The sequence below is a fragment of the Phoxinus phoxinus genome (assembly GCF_949152265.1).
Source record: "Phoxinus phoxinus genome assembly, chromosome: 19".
In the NCBI taxonomy this organism is placed as follows: Eukaryota; Metazoa; Chordata; class Actinopteri; order Cypriniformes; family Leuciscidae; genus Phoxinus; species Phoxinus phoxinus.
Genome location: NC_136894.1, coordinates 32,057,132 through 32,077,131, shown reverse-complemented (window position 1 = coordinate 32,077,131; position 20,000 = coordinate 32,057,132). Strand labels below are relative to the sequence as shown.

The 20,000-nt window shown below is 42.4% G+C and overlaps 2 protein-coding genes across 7 annotated transcripts in view; one reads left to right on the top strand and one right to left on the bottom strand.

Moving 5' to 3' along the window:
• The window catches only part of sema6ca (sema domain, transmembrane domain (TM), and cytoplasmic domain, (semaphorin) 6Ca), a gene marked incomplete at its 3' end in the record, with an annotated part of 21,343 nt that extends 19,045 nt beyond the window's left edge, over nucleotides 1-2,298 (top strand). For all 5 annotated transcript variants that reach the window (XM_079591212.1, XM_079591211.1, XM_079591210.1 and 2 more), the window contains 4 exons: nucleotides 512-589; nucleotides 672-730; nucleotides 1,055-1,108; nucleotides 1,340-2,298. In XM_079591212.1, the coding sequence (XP_079447338.1) occupies nucleotides 512-589; nucleotides 672-730; nucleotides 1,055-1,108; nucleotides 1,340-2,298 (1,150 nt within the window). The remainder of the gene's footprint in view (nucleotides 1-511; nucleotides 590-671; nucleotides 731-1,054; nucleotides 1,109-1,339) is intronic.
• A 1,603-nt stretch (nucleotides 2,299-3,901) lies between these two features.
• The window catches only part of dus3l (dihydrouridine synthase 3-like), an 18,253-nt gene continuing 2,154 nt past the window's right edge, over nucleotides 3,902-20,000 (bottom strand). The window contains exons 4-15 of one of the 2 annotated variants that reach the window (XM_079591223.1): nucleotides 19,389-19,763; nucleotides 16,975-17,058; nucleotides 16,667-16,708; nucleotides 16,447-16,599; nucleotides 13,520-13,636; nucleotides 10,039-10,104; nucleotides 9,186-9,296; nucleotides 9,020-9,116; nucleotides 8,534-8,609; nucleotides 7,298-7,486; nucleotides 4,917-5,045; nucleotides 3,902-4,197 (exon numbers count right to left, since the gene is read on the bottom strand). In XM_079591223.1, the coding sequence (XP_079447349.1) occupies nucleotides 4,125-4,197; nucleotides 4,917-5,045; nucleotides 7,298-7,486; nucleotides 8,534-8,609; nucleotides 9,020-9,116; nucleotides 9,186-9,296; nucleotides 10,039-10,104; nucleotides 13,520-13,636; nucleotides 16,447-16,599; nucleotides 16,667-16,708; nucleotides 16,975-17,058; nucleotides 19,389-19,763 (1,512 nt within the window). In that variant the 3' untranslated portion in view covers nucleotides 3,902-4,124. The remainder of the gene's footprint in view (nucleotides 4,198-4,916; nucleotides 5,046-7,297; nucleotides 7,487-8,533; nucleotides 8,610-9,019; nucleotides 9,117-9,185; nucleotides 9,297-10,038; nucleotides 10,105-13,519; nucleotides 13,637-16,446; nucleotides 16,600-16,666; nucleotides 16,709-16,974; nucleotides 17,059-19,388; nucleotides 19,764-20,000) is intronic. The other variant, XM_079591224.1, reaches the window with a different exon arrangement.

Below are 20,000 nucleotides of genomic sequence, written 5' to 3'. Positions count from 1 at the left end.
CCTTCATTAACCCTGCAGAAAACATGACACCAGTGAAGATTTCAACAAAGTCCTGTCTGTTTATTGCCTTTGTATTATTTCACACATGTGACCCTGGACCACAAAACCAGTCACATGGGTCAGTCTTTTTGAAATCGAGATTTATACATCATATGAAAGCCAAATAAATAAGCTTGAGACACAACTATTGAAAATCTGGAATCTGAGGAGCAAAAAAATGTAAACATTGAGAAAATCTCCTTTAAAGTTGTGCATTTATGTTCACGATTGTGCTGCATTCACTCACACAAATACATGTTTTATATATTTACGGTAGGACATTTACTAAATATCTTCATAAAAAATGATCTTAATATCCTCATGATTTCTGGCATAAAAGAAAAATGTATAATTTTGACCCATAGTTGCTATTGCCACAGAGATACCCGTGCGGCTCCAGACTGGTTCTGATGTCCAGGGTCACGTGTTAGTCTTTTATCAGTCAAACTCATAACTCTCTGTTCCTCCACAGACGCTGTCTCTACACACATGACCCATACTGCATCTGGCTGCGCACGGGGCGCTGTGCTGACATGGCCCCGGGATTTAAGTAAGAGTGACATCACTTCCTGCTGCATGATCAGGGATTATAATCACACTAACCTTCCTGTCTGTGTTTTTATGATGAGCAGGGCCGGTTTTGAGCAGGACATCGATGGGGACCAATCACATTTATTTGACACGTGCAGCGGTGAGTGAGCTACAGCAGTGATGCTTCAGTTCTGTCATGTTGTAATGTCTGATAAATGTAAATATTAATCTAGGAGGTATATGTGAGAAGTTTGCCATTGGTGAATCATTGTGACACTGATGTTTTATTAAAGTTTCTCATTAAACACTTCACGCTCAACCTGTTGAGAAACTACATTAGTGGAATATTCCATATATTCCAATATTCTGGAATTGTGTTACAATGTAGCAAACATTTATATATATATAACCACTGTCATAATACAAACTGTTCTAATATTAATTTAAACTAATTCTGATCTCTTCTATGTTTACATGTGCTCAGATGTGATGTCAGCCGCAGGAAGTGATGTGAACTCCGCTGTGGATTCAGCGTCTGGTCAGTGTCACACACATTATGATGTCATGTCTGATTATTACTGGGGTTGGTCGAGTGTGTGAGGTTCACAGTCACACTTTACTCAATTGTGCTATCTCTTCTCTGACATAAATTAACTATAGTGTCCTGCACACACTAGCAAAACAAATCTGAATAATTTTTGGTTTGACTGTATATAATAACAAAAAATAATGATATTCAAAGATATAATGAGTGTGTCTGTGCCTGCAGGAGTGAAGCAGCTTCCTGAGGCGGCGAGTGTGAGCGGCGGCTTGCACTTCACTCTTCTGGGCGCGTGTGTGTTGGTGGCGTTCGCATTGGGAGCGATCGGGTCGGGTTTGCTGGTGTCGTGTGTCTGCGGTCAGAGATCCCAGCGAGATCAAGAGCCAGAGGCGTCGCTTCCTCCCGCGCTCTCGCTCAACAGCCTCGCCAAACTCAACCGCCTGCTGGACGCCAAACCGGACAAGAACGACATCACTTCCTCCCAGATCTACAGCTCCGGCCCGCCCTGCCGGCAGCCGCCCGCCAAACCACACGCAACCGTGGAGGAAGAGCTGGTCTCCACGCTGCCCACCCCGGACTCCACCCCCGAGCTGCCAATCAAGAACTTAAAGGCTCTGAACAGCCAATGGGAGAGAAGCCACACCCACAACTCCACCCTGCAAGTGTTTCCAACCAATCAGACACTTTCCATCAATCGCACACCTTCAGACAACCACAGCGACGACATATTCAAACACACCCAGCCTCCAGACGTGCGTGACGTCACCGATCCAGTGTCGTACAGCCTGACGCTACAGATGCCCTCATCATACTACAGCTGCTTCGAGACGCCGGAAACCACAGCGCTTCGGCAGGTTCCACTGCAAACGCTTCCCGAACGGCCACACGCCGTCACCGTCCAATCACAGCGCAAAGTCCTCATCAAGATGGGAAACGGCGTCACAACGGCCCGCCAGCACACTTTCAACCAGAAGTCGAACAACATCTACGAGATACACAGGCCGCTAGTCGCGGGCGGCTCGTGTCTGACGCGCCAGCACAGCTACAGCGAGCCTCCTCACCTCCAGCGCGCGGCTCTCGTCAGGCGCACCGCGTCGCTCAAACCACAGATCCCCCCTAAACCTGTGAACATACCCGCCAGAACACTGCACCTGCACACACGACCTCTGACCTCTGACCCCCAATGACCCCACGAGCTGCACAGCACAACTAGAGGAACGGTTCGGAACTGAGCACTAGCATACTGATCACTGCGCAGTGTATACTGTATATATAGCGAACATATCTCATTATATTGCATAAATTGTTTAATTCAGCATGTGGCGTCTACACATCTTCCAGATAAAACTGCTATTTTGCATTTTAACACAATTATGAATTATGAAAACCCACTGACTTCAAGATAATGGAACCAGTTGTTCTAAAAAATAACTAGTTTCTTAAAGGCCATGTCAAGTGCATTGCATTGTGGGATACAGTATTCCATCATGGTGTTGATTCACACGCTGTGTCCAGTAAACTTGCTGCAGTAGTGTGTGCTAGTGTTCTCTTCTGGACGGGACTCCAGGTCAGGAAATGGGATAACGATGCAGTTGTGGCACACTGAACTCTGAGTGTGTGTGTGTGTGTGTGTGTGTGTGTGTGTGTGTGTGCACCAGTGACACGATGTTTCTGTTTTCATCGAGGAGGAACTGAGACGCGGAGAACGAACCCATCCATGCATTAGTAATATCTCACAGGCATCACATCAGACTGACATTATTACGGCAGAGGAATTATGATGTGTTTGCGCTCATGTGTGCCTTACGTGATGTGTGTTGGAGAGCAGGGGTCAGAGGTCAGAGGTGAGGATGCTGACACCCAGAAACACTCATCATCATCAGACGCCTCCAGGAGTCAGGACCGTATGAAGAGGTTTCACAGGTTTCTCTGAGTTGTAAATGTCATGCAGAAAAATGTTTGGGTTTTTAGGAGCCTCCATAAATATTGCTGACTGGCTAAACATGTACTTTAAAATAATTAATATTTCATTCTGCTTGCAAAAATGCCCATATCTGTTCAACAAGCACAGACACTTTTGTAATATTTCCAAAAGTCACTTTTTTCAGGGCCTGCTGCAAAGATGAGCAACAGGATGTGATGTCATGCTTGTTTTAATAAACTATGCAAAATAACAAATACTGCGCTCTCACACTACAGGACATTCTGAAGGCGTTACTCTCCTTTGATGCAAAACTACCTAAATGAGATAAACTCTTTATTTTTTATAAATTTTCCAAGTAAACGAGACTTAATAATATCTTCAGTCATGTTGCTTCTCCAGGAAGTGTCTGGATTTAGGAGTTTAGATGCTGTGCTGGAGGCAGTGCAGGTGTTTCATCCGAGATCAGGGACGTGTACAGCTTCTCACTGCAGACTCAGGTCAGAGTTCAGACAACTTCTGTATGATCTCATGTGTGTGTGTCGCACCCTCCGCTCTGACAGTAGCTCCGCCCACCTGATCAGCAGAGGCCGTGATTGGTGCAGCCTGAGGGTGTGTATCAGCATATTGTTTAGTGTGTTTAATAAGAGCACTATATTCTGAGAGATGAGTGTGTGTGTGTGTGTACTTCTCAGGTGATTGTGTGTAAACTCACTGAGCATTAACACTGGCACAATCATGTCAAAACACTCATGCTATGCACTTAATAAAAACGTTGCTAAAAGATGCAATATTCCAGTGTTTTCATTAGGTCACATGATCTCTTCAGATCCCCGGAGCGGCGGCGGTTAAACGTGAACTGCAGTCATCAGTGAGTATATGACTTTATTCTCTTTCATGTCATCAGCAAACAGCTCAATACAGAACCACACACACACACACACTCTTCAGTATTAAACATCTCTAATACATTTAAAATAAATCCAACCTGAATAAACAACTTCAGCTTAATCATGTTCAAATTAGACATAAATAAAACAAAAGAAAATAAAAAAAGTTTGATGAGCACTTTATTCCGTAACGAGCCGCTGGTCATTTGTAAGCGTTGGCCTTGTGCTTCGGCAGAAAGCTGAAGTTCGTCGGCACCGGTCCCAGCAGCATCTCACTGGGAGCAAACAGAGGACACTCTTTAGACATCATTCAAACACACGGATTTATCCAGTAAATACTCAATCTTATTTCTAATTAGTTTATTTCAGTCTATAAATGGAAACATAACCTAAAATGCAAACATGTATTAAATTCAACAGATAACTCAATTTAGCAGTTTAATAAGAGAAGACATCTTAGTTCATGTTTCCCCGCTGCGGATTTAACTTTTGCACAAAATTGTAACATGGCATAAAACATTTGTGAATAAAGTGTGTGTTCAAGAGAAGAAAATCATCACTCTGTCGTGTTCTCTAGCGTTCGGATCTGGTGTTCAGGAACACACTCGTGTGTGAGACGCTTCTGAGGGAATTACACACACTCATTCTGATCACACACTCCGACTTTCAGAAACACCAAACCAACATTAGAGACGCTGCGATGCCATTGGTCCACTGGTTACTCCAGTTATCCAATCACAGCTGACGCGGAGTCACATGATGTTTGAGAGATTTATTTTAGTAAAGATGTTTCCATCCTAGTTTGCGCACGTCTTATCAGATTAAAAATGATCAGTTTTTATGTGCATCTTGACAGTTCCATCCAGTGCTTTTTATACAATATCCCAAACTGCACATACAATAGTTGGATGTACACACAGCGAGTGTGACTGAGCTGAGCTCTGGGCCTGCACTGTTCTGCTGTCGGTCAGAAACATGAGTGGATGTGTGTCACCTGATCTGGATCCAGTCGCCCACGTGTTGGCTGGCCATCAGAGACTCCAGGTAATCTCGGCCCATGTAGAACGGCGGACGCTCGTTGATCTTCTGCGGGACTCTCTCCAACAATCCCACGGGAATATACCTGAACACACGTTCACACAGTGGTGGGCCGTCAGGGCCATCAGAATCACTGACTTGCACTTTAATATATTTTTTTTATGAATGAGTATTATTTGAAACGTCATGAGCGATGTCTTTAAACAGGGTTCTGCAGAGACGGTCAAATCTGATTCCAGGACTTTAAAGGCCATGTTGCAGGTTAACCACCACTGTCGATTAATGGGTACATAAATCACTCAAGATATGTATATCATTTTTAAAATGTTTCAAAAATGGTCTTAAATACCATTTTTTTACGTTTTTGGTATTAACGTTTTTTTTACGTAATTCGGTGATGACGTCACGTTGGGGAGACGTGGAGGAAAGCTAGCCTGATGGCCGTCAAAGCCGATGAAGTGATGGTCCGAGCAGAATGAGTGGAGAGTTGGTGAAGTGTCCTGGTGAGCTGCTATCATTTAGCAACGCAGCAATGAGATAACGACACATTTTTTTTTTTACTGTCATTGAATAGCACCGAGTGAAAAATCAACATTTTCTTTATAGTGGCAGTGATCATGACGTTAGTTCAGATAAGTAACGTTACCGGTAGCCTTTGTCATAGTACTGGTAAACTTTGTCTTTGTCAAAGCGTTTTGTTCTAAGCGTTTCTCTTCCTCTGGTGAAAATGTTGTTGCAAGCGTAGCCGCCGCGCGTCTGTCGCGGTGTTTGGCAGGTGCTTGTGCGAGCGGTGCCGTCCCGTGGAAACTGCGCTGGAAAGCTTGTGCTGTAGGGCAGTGAGTGTGTTTGGGTCGCTGGTCGAGGAGCTCACTCCGCGACCAGATGTGACTGAATGCTGAATGCATGCTGCCTGAACCCGTCTGTGCTGAAGATAGCATACACACATCTCAGGCATGATCATGGTCCCCTTCAAGCCCGCACGCACGAGTATGTTGTTTGTTTACTTTTAAGTCTTATGAACCAACTTAAACAGTTATAGGTGACTAGAGATGTGTTGTATAGACAATGATCATGTTCTATAATCTGCGCTATCTGAACACTCTCGTCTACTACTCGTCTCTCTAGTCACTCTCAATGCTCTCAAGGCGGGCTTTGGTAAACTCTCTCCCCAAGGTGACGTCATGCAATGCATTGTGGCGGAAAGGAGAATCGTTGGCGCTGTAAGATAGTACCTACTTTTTCGTATTATATTCCGTTTTGTGATACCCAACAACATAAAATACAATGGATAACAGTTTAAATGTTCATTACCAACAAGCAAATTGCATAAATTCGTTGAAAAATATACCCTGCAACACGACCTTTAAAGGACAAGTTCGGTATTTTACACTTAAAGCCCTGTTTACAGATCGTATCTGATGAAATAGAACGGTTAAGATTAAACTTTGGACAGATGCTGCTGTCGCGAGAATTTTAGGTTTATATCGCTTTCCCCCCTCACCCCCACAATGGTTGTCTATGGCCACAGGAAGATTCCTTCCTAAAACACATTAAACTTTCGTTTACAAACTAAACTCACCGAGTGGTCAGGGGTGTTCACTGATACGGTCCCAAAAAAAATTGCTGAAAAAGATGCTTTCCAGCAGGTTTTATCGTAGTTTTTGTCCAACTCCATGACTTGTATTAAATGTGCTGAGTGAGGTGCGGTATTACTCCGCCGCTTGAGTGTCTATTATTCAAGCTCTCAACGGAAGAATCACGGGTGTGACACGTTTGGCAAAATAGGTCCTAAATAAACCTAAAATTCTCGCGACAGCAGCATGTGTCCAAATTTTAATCTTAACCGTTCTATTTCATCAGATACGATCTGTAAACAGGGCTTTAAGTGTAAAATACCGAACTTGTCCTTTAAGCACTACTCTTTTTTAATTTTTTTAGGGACTTCAATCAGAGACTTATCAAACTATATCGTTCTTCATTATCTTTAAAAATATGTCTGTTTTCAAGGGTTTTCCAGGACTTGCATTTCAAAAAGTCAAATTCAAGTAATTCAAGCCCGTTGTACGAACCCTGTGTAATGCAGAGTTATGCACATCTTTCCAAATATCATAATCGTTTGTTATCAAACAAGTATTCATAACTTCAGTGAGCTCAGTGCTTCTGCATTCAATTATTACACCGCTTAAATTAATAGCTTTCTCGCTAACTGTGATTTGTACATGTACATTTCTGAATGCATAACTTATACAGAACAGAACACCGTAAACTGTGATGTGGACTGTGAAATGATGTGTATTGTGAAAAGCGCTGTATGAATAACTGAGTTGTGGTCGTCACCTGCACAGGAAGGAGAGCCACTCCAACAGGAAGCTGCGCGTCTTCTCCACGCCCTGTGTGTCGGAGCCCCAGTGCTCGAGGCCGAAGTTGCTGAAGTCGCGCAGGACGTCCAGGCGCTCGCCGGAGGAGATGTCCCAGTGTCTGCTCTCCTTGATCTCAGTGAACAGCCACGGCTTGATCAGCGCGCCCCTGGCGGACAGGAAACAGTTCTTTCAGAGAGACCAGGGCCGGGTGTCCCGACAGCAGTACCTCAGCTCACCAACATGTACGCGTCTGTCCGAAAGCTGGTTATTTTAGTCGATAAAGTTAACCCTTTATATTGGCACCGCGGCCATTACATATTTAAAACCGTAATATCCTATACTAAACCTACACCAATCTTGACTAACTATACATCATTTGAAAGCTTACAATCTCTAGTTTACATATTTGGGGAAATTTTTAAAATACATTACAGAGGAGCCGTAATTTATCAATTTGCAACAAGAATATGTTCATACTCATAAGGCGTGTTCAGACCTTTATTTTGAAATCGTGATGAACATGAAAAATCATGAAAGAATGGTAGAAACCTCAGTTTGTTTTCATGCCAAGAGTTCAAAAGATAGAATCCATTCAATTCTTTTAGAAAAAAAGCTCTGAAAATGTTTTAAATATAAAGATAATAATAATAGATTCAGCATTAGTGATGTGGCGGCGAGTTATAATGCACATACGGGATCTTCTGTGTTTCTTAGAGGTTGAATTCATTTCAAAGATGTCTACTTCATAAATTGTATGAAAATTGTAAAAATAATGGTTCAGACTCAAACCACATATGGAGATGGAGGCGCCCTTATATGGGCAGTGATGTCCACTAGTGGAGAAGTGTGGTACTGCGCACAAACTACATCTCACTGAAAGATTATTTTAAAAAGATATCAACCTAAAATTAGAAACACAACTTTTGCCTTTGATTTTTTTGCAGTTTTAGAGTCCACCAGGTTTTGAAAATATATATTTTATATGAATAATTACATTTTTAACATTGTACATTTTCATAAACTCAAACTTCTATAACTTCTTTTTCTGTTGTCATATACACTAGCATGGCTTGAGGAAGAGTAAATCATGGGCTAATGTTCACTTTTGGGTGAGCTATCCCTTTAAGATCAGTCGCACGGTCGTGTTTATGAACTTCTTAGGCTTGCGATGCTTCTGGGAAGCGCACCGATGATGCGGTGAGAGCAGACTGACCTCGCCAACATGATGCCCGACACCCCCGTTTCTCTGGCCTTCATGGCGTCCTCATACGACAGGATATCTCCGTTCCCTGAGGGACACACACCAGCAGTCGATCACCGTATCGCCGGTATACGAGCACTCATAATGTCAGCGCTATCGACCCGATGAGGAAATGTGTCCGATATAATAATGTGTTATTTCCTTCAGCTGAGACTCTTCAGATGCGCACTGCTCAACATGATGGGTTTGAGTTGCTTGAAATATGATTAAAATCACTTAAAAACTGGAAAATACAGTTCTGTCATATCGCCCACATCAAATTATAATGAGAACGTTATGTGTGTGTGAGATTGGGACATGGATTCGTTTTTGTAATCAGGCTCTTAAAAAATTACATAATTTAGATTTATCGGCTGTCAAATATAAAGATTTATCAGTTATCAACCAAATGTTTATACATCGCCAGAGTCAGTATCCGCATCATCATCCGCGACTCACCGAACAGCGGCACGGGAGCGGCGAGTTTGGCGCAGGTGTCGATATAGTCCCAGTCCGCTGACTTGGTGTAGCGCTGCTCTCGAGATCTGCCGTGCAGCTGCGGAGGAAACACACTCAGTGACACACTCAACACACCTGTTCACCTGGAGCCGCTCACTGGACGTACCGTGATGAGCGACACGCCCCACTTCTTCATCTCGGGGATCAGCTTGTGCGCCACGTTGCAGTTCTGCTGAACTCCCGTGCGGATCTTGACCGTCAGAGGAACGTCCAGCACCTGCGGAAGAGCAGACGCGAACACACACACACACACACACACACACGATCCGTTATAGTCAGAGTCGGCTCAGTCGGGCTGAGAGCCTGCATGTAGAGATCAGATTCGATCGGAATTCAACTCTAACTGGATTGAAAGGGTTCTGAGACCTGAAGTAATCTGACCGATCAGTGCATGTGTTTACAGAACTGGTCAGTGAAGGACTCTGAGTATTCACTAAATATCTGCTAAGAAGCACTTCTGACGCAAAACCATTATACTTGCGGTCAGAGATTATCGCGCTGGTTTTCCACAGGTCTGCAGAGAACTGAAGTTCTGTTCGTAATACATAAATGCAAATGAAGATGTGTATCGTATTGTAACATTTAGGGTTCGTATAACTATAACTATAACTTGACCTCCTTCTGTTTCCATGCCATCAACACTACGAAAAACACTGAGTCGTGTAAAAACCCAAAAATAGTTCCTTTGTCAATTTGACACATAAAAACAACAATTTTACTCACAAAATTATCACGGCGTCTTTCTTCAATTCTGAGCGCAATACATAAATGCAAAAGTGAATGTGACGATCATATAAACAGAATCTGAAATCGGATTGATAAACATGTACACACACCTACTGACGTCCCATGATGCAGCTCAACGCCGCGATACAAGAGGAACATCACTCCACACACTCGTCCGACACACACACTCGTCCGACACACTTTACAGTGATGGAGGTTTCTCGTTCACTTACAGAATTCATTCCTCTCACGATCTGCTCAAATTTGGTGGTCCGTGTCATGAGGCCACATCCGCCGCCCTGGAGAAACACACACCGGTCACTCGCTGCTGAACGCTCACAAACACCAGCGTTCAAATTCACATCGCAATTCACCAAAAAATCAACACTAAAGAATCCCGTAAAACCTCGACTGTATCATTTCTCTGACTAAAAAGAAAAAATATCCGAAATGATTAACTACTATACTATAAAGAACAGTTTCTCCCTTTGTGTTAGTGGTAATAATAATAATAATAATATATTTATTTTGTATAGCGCCTTTAAAAGTAGCTTTCTCAAAGCGCTTTACAGACAAGCATAACAACAATTGAATAAACACAATGAAGATACAATAAAAAATAAAATAGAATAAAAAAAAATAAACACATAAAATCAAGTTCAGGTAAAAGCAATCCTAAAATAAAGAGTTTTAAGAAGAGATTTAAAAGTCACTAGTGTATTTGCTTCCCTGATGTTGGCCGGGAGAGAATTCCAGAGCTTAGGAGCATAGACGGAAAATGCTCGGTCACCCCACGTATGAAGCCGTGTCTTCGGAACAACCAAAAGACCACTCTGTGAGGAGCGCAGATTGCGACGTGGTGTGTAGGGGATTAATAAGTTAGTCAAATACTGGGGTGCCAGATTGTGCAGAGATTTATAGGCCAGCAAAAGGATTTTAAAATCAATACGGTACCTAACAGGTAGCCAGTGCAGGGACTCCAAGACCGGGGTTATATGGTCCCTGGCCCTGACCCCAGATAGTACTCTAGCAGCTGAATTTTGAAGATATTGCAATTTATCCAGTGATGATTTAGATACCCCAGCTAGAAGACCATTGCAGTAGTCAATGCGCGAGAAGACAAAAGAGTTTATCAACTTCTCAGCTACCGAAAAGGACAACATAGGACGTAGCCGGGCTATATTTCTGAGGTGATAAAAAGATGTCTTAACTGTGTTCTGGACAAAAGGCTCAAATGACAGTGTGGCGTCAAATATGACACCCAGATTTTTTAATTTGGTCTTAAACTCCAGTGCAACACCATCAACAGACAAAGTAGGAGACCCAACCTTTCGCAGTTGATGTGGAGTTCCAAGGAGCATAACTTCTGTTTTTGAGCCATTTAGAGACAGAAAATTATTGGACATCCAAATCTTTATCTCAGCAATACAGTTAGAAAGATGCCCAACGTTCACTTGCTGACCCGGTCTAGTATGTATATAAATCTGTGTATCATCAGCATAAAAGTGATAGTTAAGGTTGAGCGATTGTAGTAATTGACCAAGTGGATAGATGTACAAACTAAAGAGTATGGGACCCAAGACTGACCCTTGTGGAACACCCGTATGAACAGAACCAACTTTGGACCTATAACCACCCATAAAAACAAATTGACTGCGGTCAGTGAAATAGGACTTAAACCAGTCAAGAACAGTCTCTGACAAGCCAAATACATGTTCGAGGCGATTTAGTAGTAGGGCATGGTCAATAGTGTCGAAGGCTGAGCTGAGATCCAAAAGAATGAGAATGGACGTGGAGCCGGAGTCGGAGGCAATCAGTAAGTCATTTGCGACCTTCACCAACGCAGTCTCAGTGCTATGTAATTTTCGAAATCCTGATTGGTGTGGCTCAAATAGTTTATTTTCGATTAAGTGTTTGTTTAATTGAGCTGCAACCACACCCTCCAGGATTTTAGACAGAAACGATAGATTTGAGATTGGCCGATAATTTAACAGATTACTCACATCAGAATTTTGCTTTTTTAAAACGGGAGTAACCGCAGCAGTTTTAAGTGCTGCTGGCACCTCCCCAGTTGACAGAGAGTCATTTATTATAGCAAGGACTGAGGGACATAAAGGACCAAAGCAGGATTTAAACAGGCCACCAGGCACGGGATCAAGTATGCAAGTGGTAGCTTTCATACTAGAAACCTGGTTGCAGAGCATCTCAGGTTTTAGCAAAGTAAATTTGGATAAAGGAATGCCAGAGAACCTAGGAGTATTAACTGTAAGATCGGCAGACTGCAAGGAATGGATATTTGTGCGAATATTGTAAATTTTCTCACTGAAAGATTTGAGAAACTCATTGCACAGCCAGTCAGATGGAGTCAGAAAACTGACACTATCTGCTTTAAGCAGACTATTAATTGTATGAAAGAGCTTCCTGGGATTGCTATGATTATTATCAATAATGTTTGAGAAATAGGCAGATCTTGCAGTTCCAATGGCTACTCTGTAGTTTGACAAGCAATCTATCCAGGCCTGGTGGAACACATTTAAACCAGAGTGCCGCCATTTTCGCTCTAATTTCCGACACATAGCCTTCTGTATACGCAAGTCACCATTATACCAGGGGGCTGACTGTGCATAAGAAACATTACGTGTTTTTATGGGTGCAAAGATGTCCAAGTTGGCTGTAAGGACATTATTAAATACTGAAATTTTATCCTCAAGAGGAGCAGAAGACATGTCAACTAAAGAAGAGACAATCGAGTTTGCAAAGGTAGCATGATCAATTGATTGCCATTTACGGAAAGAAATAGTTCGTGAAGTCTTTCTACTAGAGTGAAATGTCTCGATATTAAAAAGGATAGCTAGATGATCAGAAAGACCAGCATCCACAACTGAGAGATTAGAAAGAGATGAGTCATTTGCAATAATTAAATCTAGTGTGTGTCCTTTACAGTGAGTGGGGACATTTACAAACTGAGAAAAATTAAAGCAGTCCAAGAGTGATAGAAAATCCTTGGCCAAGAGACAGGCTTTCTGATCTACATGTAAGTTAAAATCCCCCAGAATCAAAATTCTCTTAAATCTGACGTAAATTCGATTATGACTACTTGAAGCTACTATTTTCACTCTGAATAAATAGCATTTATGATTTGTACATTATTTGTAGTATTTATTAATATTGGTGTAAAATGCCTCTGCATTTTTGTTTTGACTAATAAAGAAATTGAGAACCAAAAACATTTTTACAGTAAAACTCAAATAGATGAAGAAACAGTAAATCTCTTTAGATTCAGAAGACAAGACTTAAATTCTCATGCGTTTCATATTTTGACGAGCTATGATCGAGGTTCAGTTTTTTACACGTGTTGATTTTTGGCAGATTGCATGGAAACCAATTCCAATTCAAGCGTAATTTTGACCATCGTAGTCAGAAATGTGTGCAGGCTTTCCACAACACAAAACTGTGCATGCACATTCATGACCCTATGAGAAAATTAAGGAATAAACAGTTTCTAGCCGTGTAAAAGTCTAATGTTGGTCAGATCAGCCCGCGGCTCCACAGTGAATCTCCAGAAACCTGTACCGTGAGTGTGTGTTCACTGTAGGACAGATCTATGACAGTGTACAGGTTACTACTGATATCTGACTGAATAATGACAATGTGTGTGTGAACTATTCCTGTACAACAAGCTACTGTCCTCGCGGCCGGGTTTCTGTACGCTACCTTCTTGTACACCAGATCGATGGGGCAGCCGGAGTTTATATCCACAAAATCCACATCGATGTTCTGGTTGAGCAGCTCGGCACATCTGGTCATGGTGTCCGGAAAACAGCCTTCCAGCTGCAACACAAGAGCTCGTGTGAGGTACCGTACACACACCATTACTGTACTCACTTCTGTCACATGACGTCACGTCAGCTCGTGTGAGGTACCGTACACACACCATTACTGTACTCACTTCTGTCACATGACGTCACGTCAGCTCGTGTGAGGTACCGTACACACACCATTACTGTACTCACTTCTGTCACGTCAGCTCGTGTGAGGTACCGTCAGGAATTTTGGGCCCCATGACAAAAAAATAACATTGGGCCCCCCCTGCACAGCTGTTGTCACCAGATCTCTAGGACGTACCTGTCCCATCAGATGCTTTACATAACTCTAGTACTAGCACAATTTTTACTGCTGGTGATTTGTAAATGCAAGTCTGCATACAGTATGCAATTCATTATTTGATGCAAGATTAAAAGCCACCATAAAATGTCCTTAAAGCAATCCTTTACAGTGTCAATGTATTTTTATTGTAAAAATGAATGACAGATTTAAAAAAAAAAGAAAAAAAGAAAAAAACTAAATATATAGGCCCTATTAACTTTTTAATCAAAATAAATGAACATCATCATTCACAAGCATCTCAAGTGTGTGCAAGCTTCTAAAAATAAATTGAAATACACCAGTATTCCTGTAATTCTTTTGTCTTATGAATTTAATAAACAACTCGTCTCGTATTCTGTTCCGAACACACCGCACCATCTACATCATGTGAGTGTAAATGCGCAAAAAACGTTTCCATTGCGAATTTTTTTTTTTCAAAATTGCCTGAAAAACCACCTCATTTCAATTTGCGCAATTTGAAAGGTAATTGAAACACGGATGACGGTGTTTAGTTGCCAGAAACACCAGAAACCACAAAGTTGCATAGTAAAAGAAAATCTGGTTTTCAAAAAAACGAAAGAGAGAAAATAGAGAGGAAAGACAAAAGAAAGGGTGTCAATCTGTTAACGAATTACAGGAATACTGGATTCTAAACCTCATAGAAATGCCACAATCAAGACCTCGAAGCAGAAATGATGGAGAAACACCAAGAAACTCCTCATATCTGCCACTCACAGTATAAGTCTTTCCTTGCCATTGATGCTTGAATAACACGCCTACGAATAATGTCTAGTGCGGTGGCTGGGATATATAAACCTACCAACGTCCGTTGCCACGATTTTTTAAATTACTATTCGCGAGAGGAAAATTAAGTTTTAGTCGCATAACATCGGTTAATCGAAACGGCGTCATTTCGCAATAGTTTTGTATCGATATTTAGAAAATAAATCGCAAAAGTTCTGCGCAAATCTGTAATAGAAACGCGGCTAGATGAGTGCGCTAAGGCAGGACCAAACCATTTCATGCAGATACAGGGGGGTGTATGTTTACTTTTTGGTCAATGGGGATATTTAACTTTTATTGCCAAAATAAGTACAATCAAAGACATCATTAATTGTATTATTATTTGAAATATACTCAATGATGATGGTTTATATAGTGTATAATATAATTAAAAAAAATTAATTACTTTTTACGTATTTGTTGGGGCCCCTGTCAGCCAGGGGTCCTTGGAATCGTCCTAACTTTTCCCCCCTATACGGCGCCCCTGGGTACCGTACACACACCATTACTGTATTTACTTCAGACTCTGTCACATGACGTCACGTCAAAACAGCCACAGCGGCAGCCGGTTCAACCGTTACTCTGAGATGTATGTTTCCAGGCTGGAGTGTGTGTTATTGTTTTGGTCTGTGATACTGTATGTTGCCAATTTCCATTGCGCTCGTTCCTGTTGTGTGTGCTCAATCTGGCGCCCCGCGTGAGTGTCGAGTCTGTGGAGGCGGGAGAAACCACGATCTCTAATATTTTGATTTGGACTGCAGTACCTATTTCCACCACTAGTGGTCATTCTTACAGACTGCACCTTTAATGACCAAACACTGATAGTATGAGGTAGGGCTGCACGATTAATCACATTTCCAATCGCAATTACGATTGCCACGATTACATAATCGTTCAAAGCCGCGATTACAAAAGAAAATCCAGCATGTAATGAGAGGCGAATCACAACTACTTCAGAAAACCCAGCACAGCAAGAACTACCTGCTTTCACCTCAGCTTTCACCTCAGCTTTCACCTCAGAAAAACGTACTTTCCTGTCCTGTCCGCCGTTATAATGTGCTCATAGCGCGCACTTCAAATGCGGCGGCGCGCTGTATATCGCTTCATTGTAGGCGCTATATAAAGTGCAAAAGAAACTATGAGCATGGAACGTTGTTACGTTGTACATTATTAACTCACGAAATAAAAGTAAAATACCAATAAATCACGTTACTGGTACGTCGTGTGTTAGCTGAGATCAATTAGCATGCAGGAATATGTTCATTCTGTTCACCAGGAGCAGTTTCCATGTTTCATTAGCAGTTCTTGTTATTATAATGTGTATTTACCATGGTAACGGTCGTTTCCATATTAACCCCAAAATGCCATTTTATTTTCACTGTGTTATTTTTTATATTTTTAAATGATGTTGGTCATTTATACCAACATTGTATAAACAAAAACTAGTTTGGGACTGCTTTTTAACAGCTTTAGCAGAGGCATAATGTTTATTTATTAGTAGTCAGTCATATTCTACAATTTATGTGTATGTTAAGTAAAGGGGGACTGTGTGTGTGTGTGTGAGCAGTTTTTGTGTAAACATGATGTATTATAATATGCCTATATATATATTCAATGTAAATTGTGATAATCGTAGTTACAATCTCAAGGGACTAATCTGCAGTTGTGATTGGTCATCGCGGCGGTGCAGCGCTAGTGTGAGGAGTGCGCACCTGAACGCCGAACAGGTCTTCGCTGGCGTGTCTCTTGAGCAGAGCCCACTCCGACGCCTGTCCCTGCAGGAGGTTCGTGCACATGGCCATCTCTCCACACGTGACGTCGGCCCCGAAGCGCTTGCACACGCGCCGGAACGGCAGGTTCCCACACTGCACAGAACACACACCGTGAGCCGCGAGCACACGCCTCACGACGCACATTACCGGGAGAGCTTACCGTGGTAAGAGGAGCCAGATACAGCTTGTCTCTGAAATCCACCTGGGATACGAGAGGAAAACACTTCAGAATGAGAAGTACATATATCATACACAAAACAAACATTTAGGAGATCAAAACTGCACCATGGAGCAGAAAAACACGAAATTAAATTGGATTTAATATCACACCCGTTTGATTTGGATCGTGAGATGCTGGTGGGTTGAGGCCAGCTTGGATATTTTCAAGTCGAAATACTATAAAAGAGCACTTTAAAAACCTGTGTATGGTTACATTTAGACTACAAACACACACACACACAAACACACCTGTTTCTTTTCACACGGTCGCAGCTTGATGATGTCAGCGTCTGTAATCGGCCCCACAGTCTTCACCGGAGGAGCCGCACTCTCCTGCAATTCACATTATATTGACGTATTTCATTAAAAGATCTTTAATCTTTGCTCTCAGGAAACCCACGAGCCTGTATGTGTGAAGCAGCGCTGATGGTCTCGGACAGCTTCTGCTCTCTGTAGTTCAGGCTCCACTAGAACAGGTTTTCCTGCTTGAATGTTGATTATTCTCCTCATATTCTCCAGTGTTGCGGCTCCTCTCTTCCCAGTCAGTAACGCTCTGTTTAATCGATCATAACTTCAGTAAACTATGGAGTGCCGCAGGGATCTGTGCTAGGCCCTCTATTATTCTCAATATATATGCTGCCACTTGGAAATATTATAAGGAAACATGGAATTAGTTTCCATTGTTATGCTGATGACACTCAATTATATATTTCATCACGGCCGGATGAAAACGCTAAATTATAAAAATTGACAGAGTGTGTTAAAGATATAAAATATTGGATGACGCGTAATTTTCTTCTATTAAATCCAGACAAGACGGAGGTACTACTCATCGGTTCAAAAAACCGCTCACAAAACCTCTCACACTACAACTTTAACATAGTAGGATGTCCTGCTACTTTATCCTCTACAGTAAAAGATCTGGGTGTCATACTAGACTGAGACCTGTCTTTTAAAAATCATATTTCATATGTTACAAAAACGGCATTTTTCCACCTTAGAAACATTGCTAAGCTACGTAACATGCTCTCAGTTTCTGATGCAGAAAAGTTAGTTCATGCATTCATGACCTCGAGACTAGATTACTGTAATGCTTTATTAGCTGGTTGTCCTGCATCCTCAATAAACAAGCTACAGTTAGTCCAAAATGCAGCCGCTAGAGTTCTTACCAGATCAAGAAAATATGATCATATAACACCGATCTTGTCATCTCTACATTGGTTACCTATAAAGTTCCGTATTAATTATAAGGTATTGTTACTGACTTATAAAACCCTAAACGGCTTAGCTCCAGTTTATTTAACGGATCTTCTATCGCCCTATAATCCATTGCGCTCTTTAAGATCACTAAATTCGAGGCTTCTGGTCGTACCTAGGATATCTAAGTCCACCAAAGGAGGGAGGGCGTTTTCACATTTAGCTCCTAAACTCTGGAATAGCCTTCCTGATACTGTTCGTTGCTCAGACTCGCTCTCCTAGTTCAAAACTAGATTAAAGACGCATCTCTTTAACCAGGCATTCATATAAATGTTTTAATCTTACAGTTAAATCCGGCCTCTAGTTCATAACCGCCAGAGGAGAACTGGCCCCCGACTGAGCCTGGGTTCTCCCAAGGTTTTTTTTTCTCCATTAGGTCACCTGATGGAGTTTTTCGTTTCCTTGCCACTGTTGCCTTTGGCTTGCTCAGTTGGGGATATTCAATTTAATGAATCAATCAATATTACTATTGATAACCATTACCAAACATGGACGTTTTTATTATTATTTTAATTTAATACTGTGAAGCTGCTTTGATACAATCTGTATTGTGAAAAGCGCTATACAAATATTCTTGACTTGACTTGCTGTCTCTATGAAGCCCCTCCTTCTGACAAGCACACTGTGCTCTGATTGGTCGGCTGGAGCAGTGTGTTGTGATTGGTCGAGCGCTTCAAGTGTGTTTGGGAAATGTCCCGCCCCTTACCATAACCGCCAGTTTAACACACTACTAACTCACTCAACCAGGCTCCGCCCCTTTATTCTGCGTATTAATTATTATAATGAGGAATATTGTGAAGTGTTCGTTCCAGTTTATATTGAGCGGTGATATCAAGCAATAACAGACTAAAAAAAATATGGTGTCACCCGTAGCGTTTCTGAAGCCCAAAGTGGGCGGAGCCGGCCGTCGCCATCTTGGCCGCACGTCACTCCCAGATAAACGAACATGTGCAAGCGAGGCGGATTAGCTGAGGTGACGAGACGCTAACACTAGCAGACAAACGGCTAGCAGTGACATCAGCGGCAATCCACCTGTCACTCAAGTGTCCACTCCCTTAATTATGCAGAACTTTAAGGCTTAATATAATTTAAACGGATGAGTTATAAAAATATTCACCGCCACACAGTCGTCATGAAGGGCAGCATTAGCTCTATAGACCAAAAGCAGTTTTAGCACCAGACTGTAAACATGTTTCTCTGCTGTAGAGTTGGGCATTTTAACGGGTCTATGAGCCGGTCTCTAGTGGCCAGTGGAGGAACTGCAGTTTAATCACTCAGTGTTGATTCAAGAGAGAGGGTTCAACACACGACTGACTAACTCAACCAGGCCCCGCCCCTTTCTCCTGCGTATGGATTATACTGAGGACTACTGTGACGTGCTGGCTCCGGTTAACCGCGGAGTTCACCTGAGTGTCCTGAGGATGGCCCGCGTCTCTCAGGTCCTCCGGCTTCTTCCCCCGGCTGATGGTCTTCAGGAACGCCTCGGCGCCGGCGAAGCTCACCTGCTTCTTCCTCAGGCGTCTCTGCAGGTCTTTGTCCAGGTGGTTCCGGACCGGCTCCCTGTCGCCGCAGGGCTTATAGAGATCCGCGTTCACCAGGTTCTTCATCTCGGCGCTGGTGTGAGCTTTAGCAAACCTGCAGGAGACGCCGTACTGACACTTGCCGAAGGTGTTGAACAGGTAGCACTGCTCCCCCAGATCCTCCGCTTTACTGCGCATGTACTCCGACACGTCGTGGAGGAAGCGGCACTTATCGCCGAAGAAGCATTTCGTGTCTCGCTCCTGAAAGACACGCGGATAAACAAGTGTAGTGTTACAGGAGCGCTATGATAAACCACACCAGAGATATTGCTTAAAGGAACACTCCACCGTTTTCTGAAATAGGGCTTATTCACCGTCTGTCCTACATTTAGATAGGTGGGCGAATGCATTTTTGTCAGTGCATGCATTGTTTTAGTTTGGCAGGGTCGCCGCTAGCTTAGCTTAGCATAATGAATGGAATCCTCTGTTGCCAGCTAG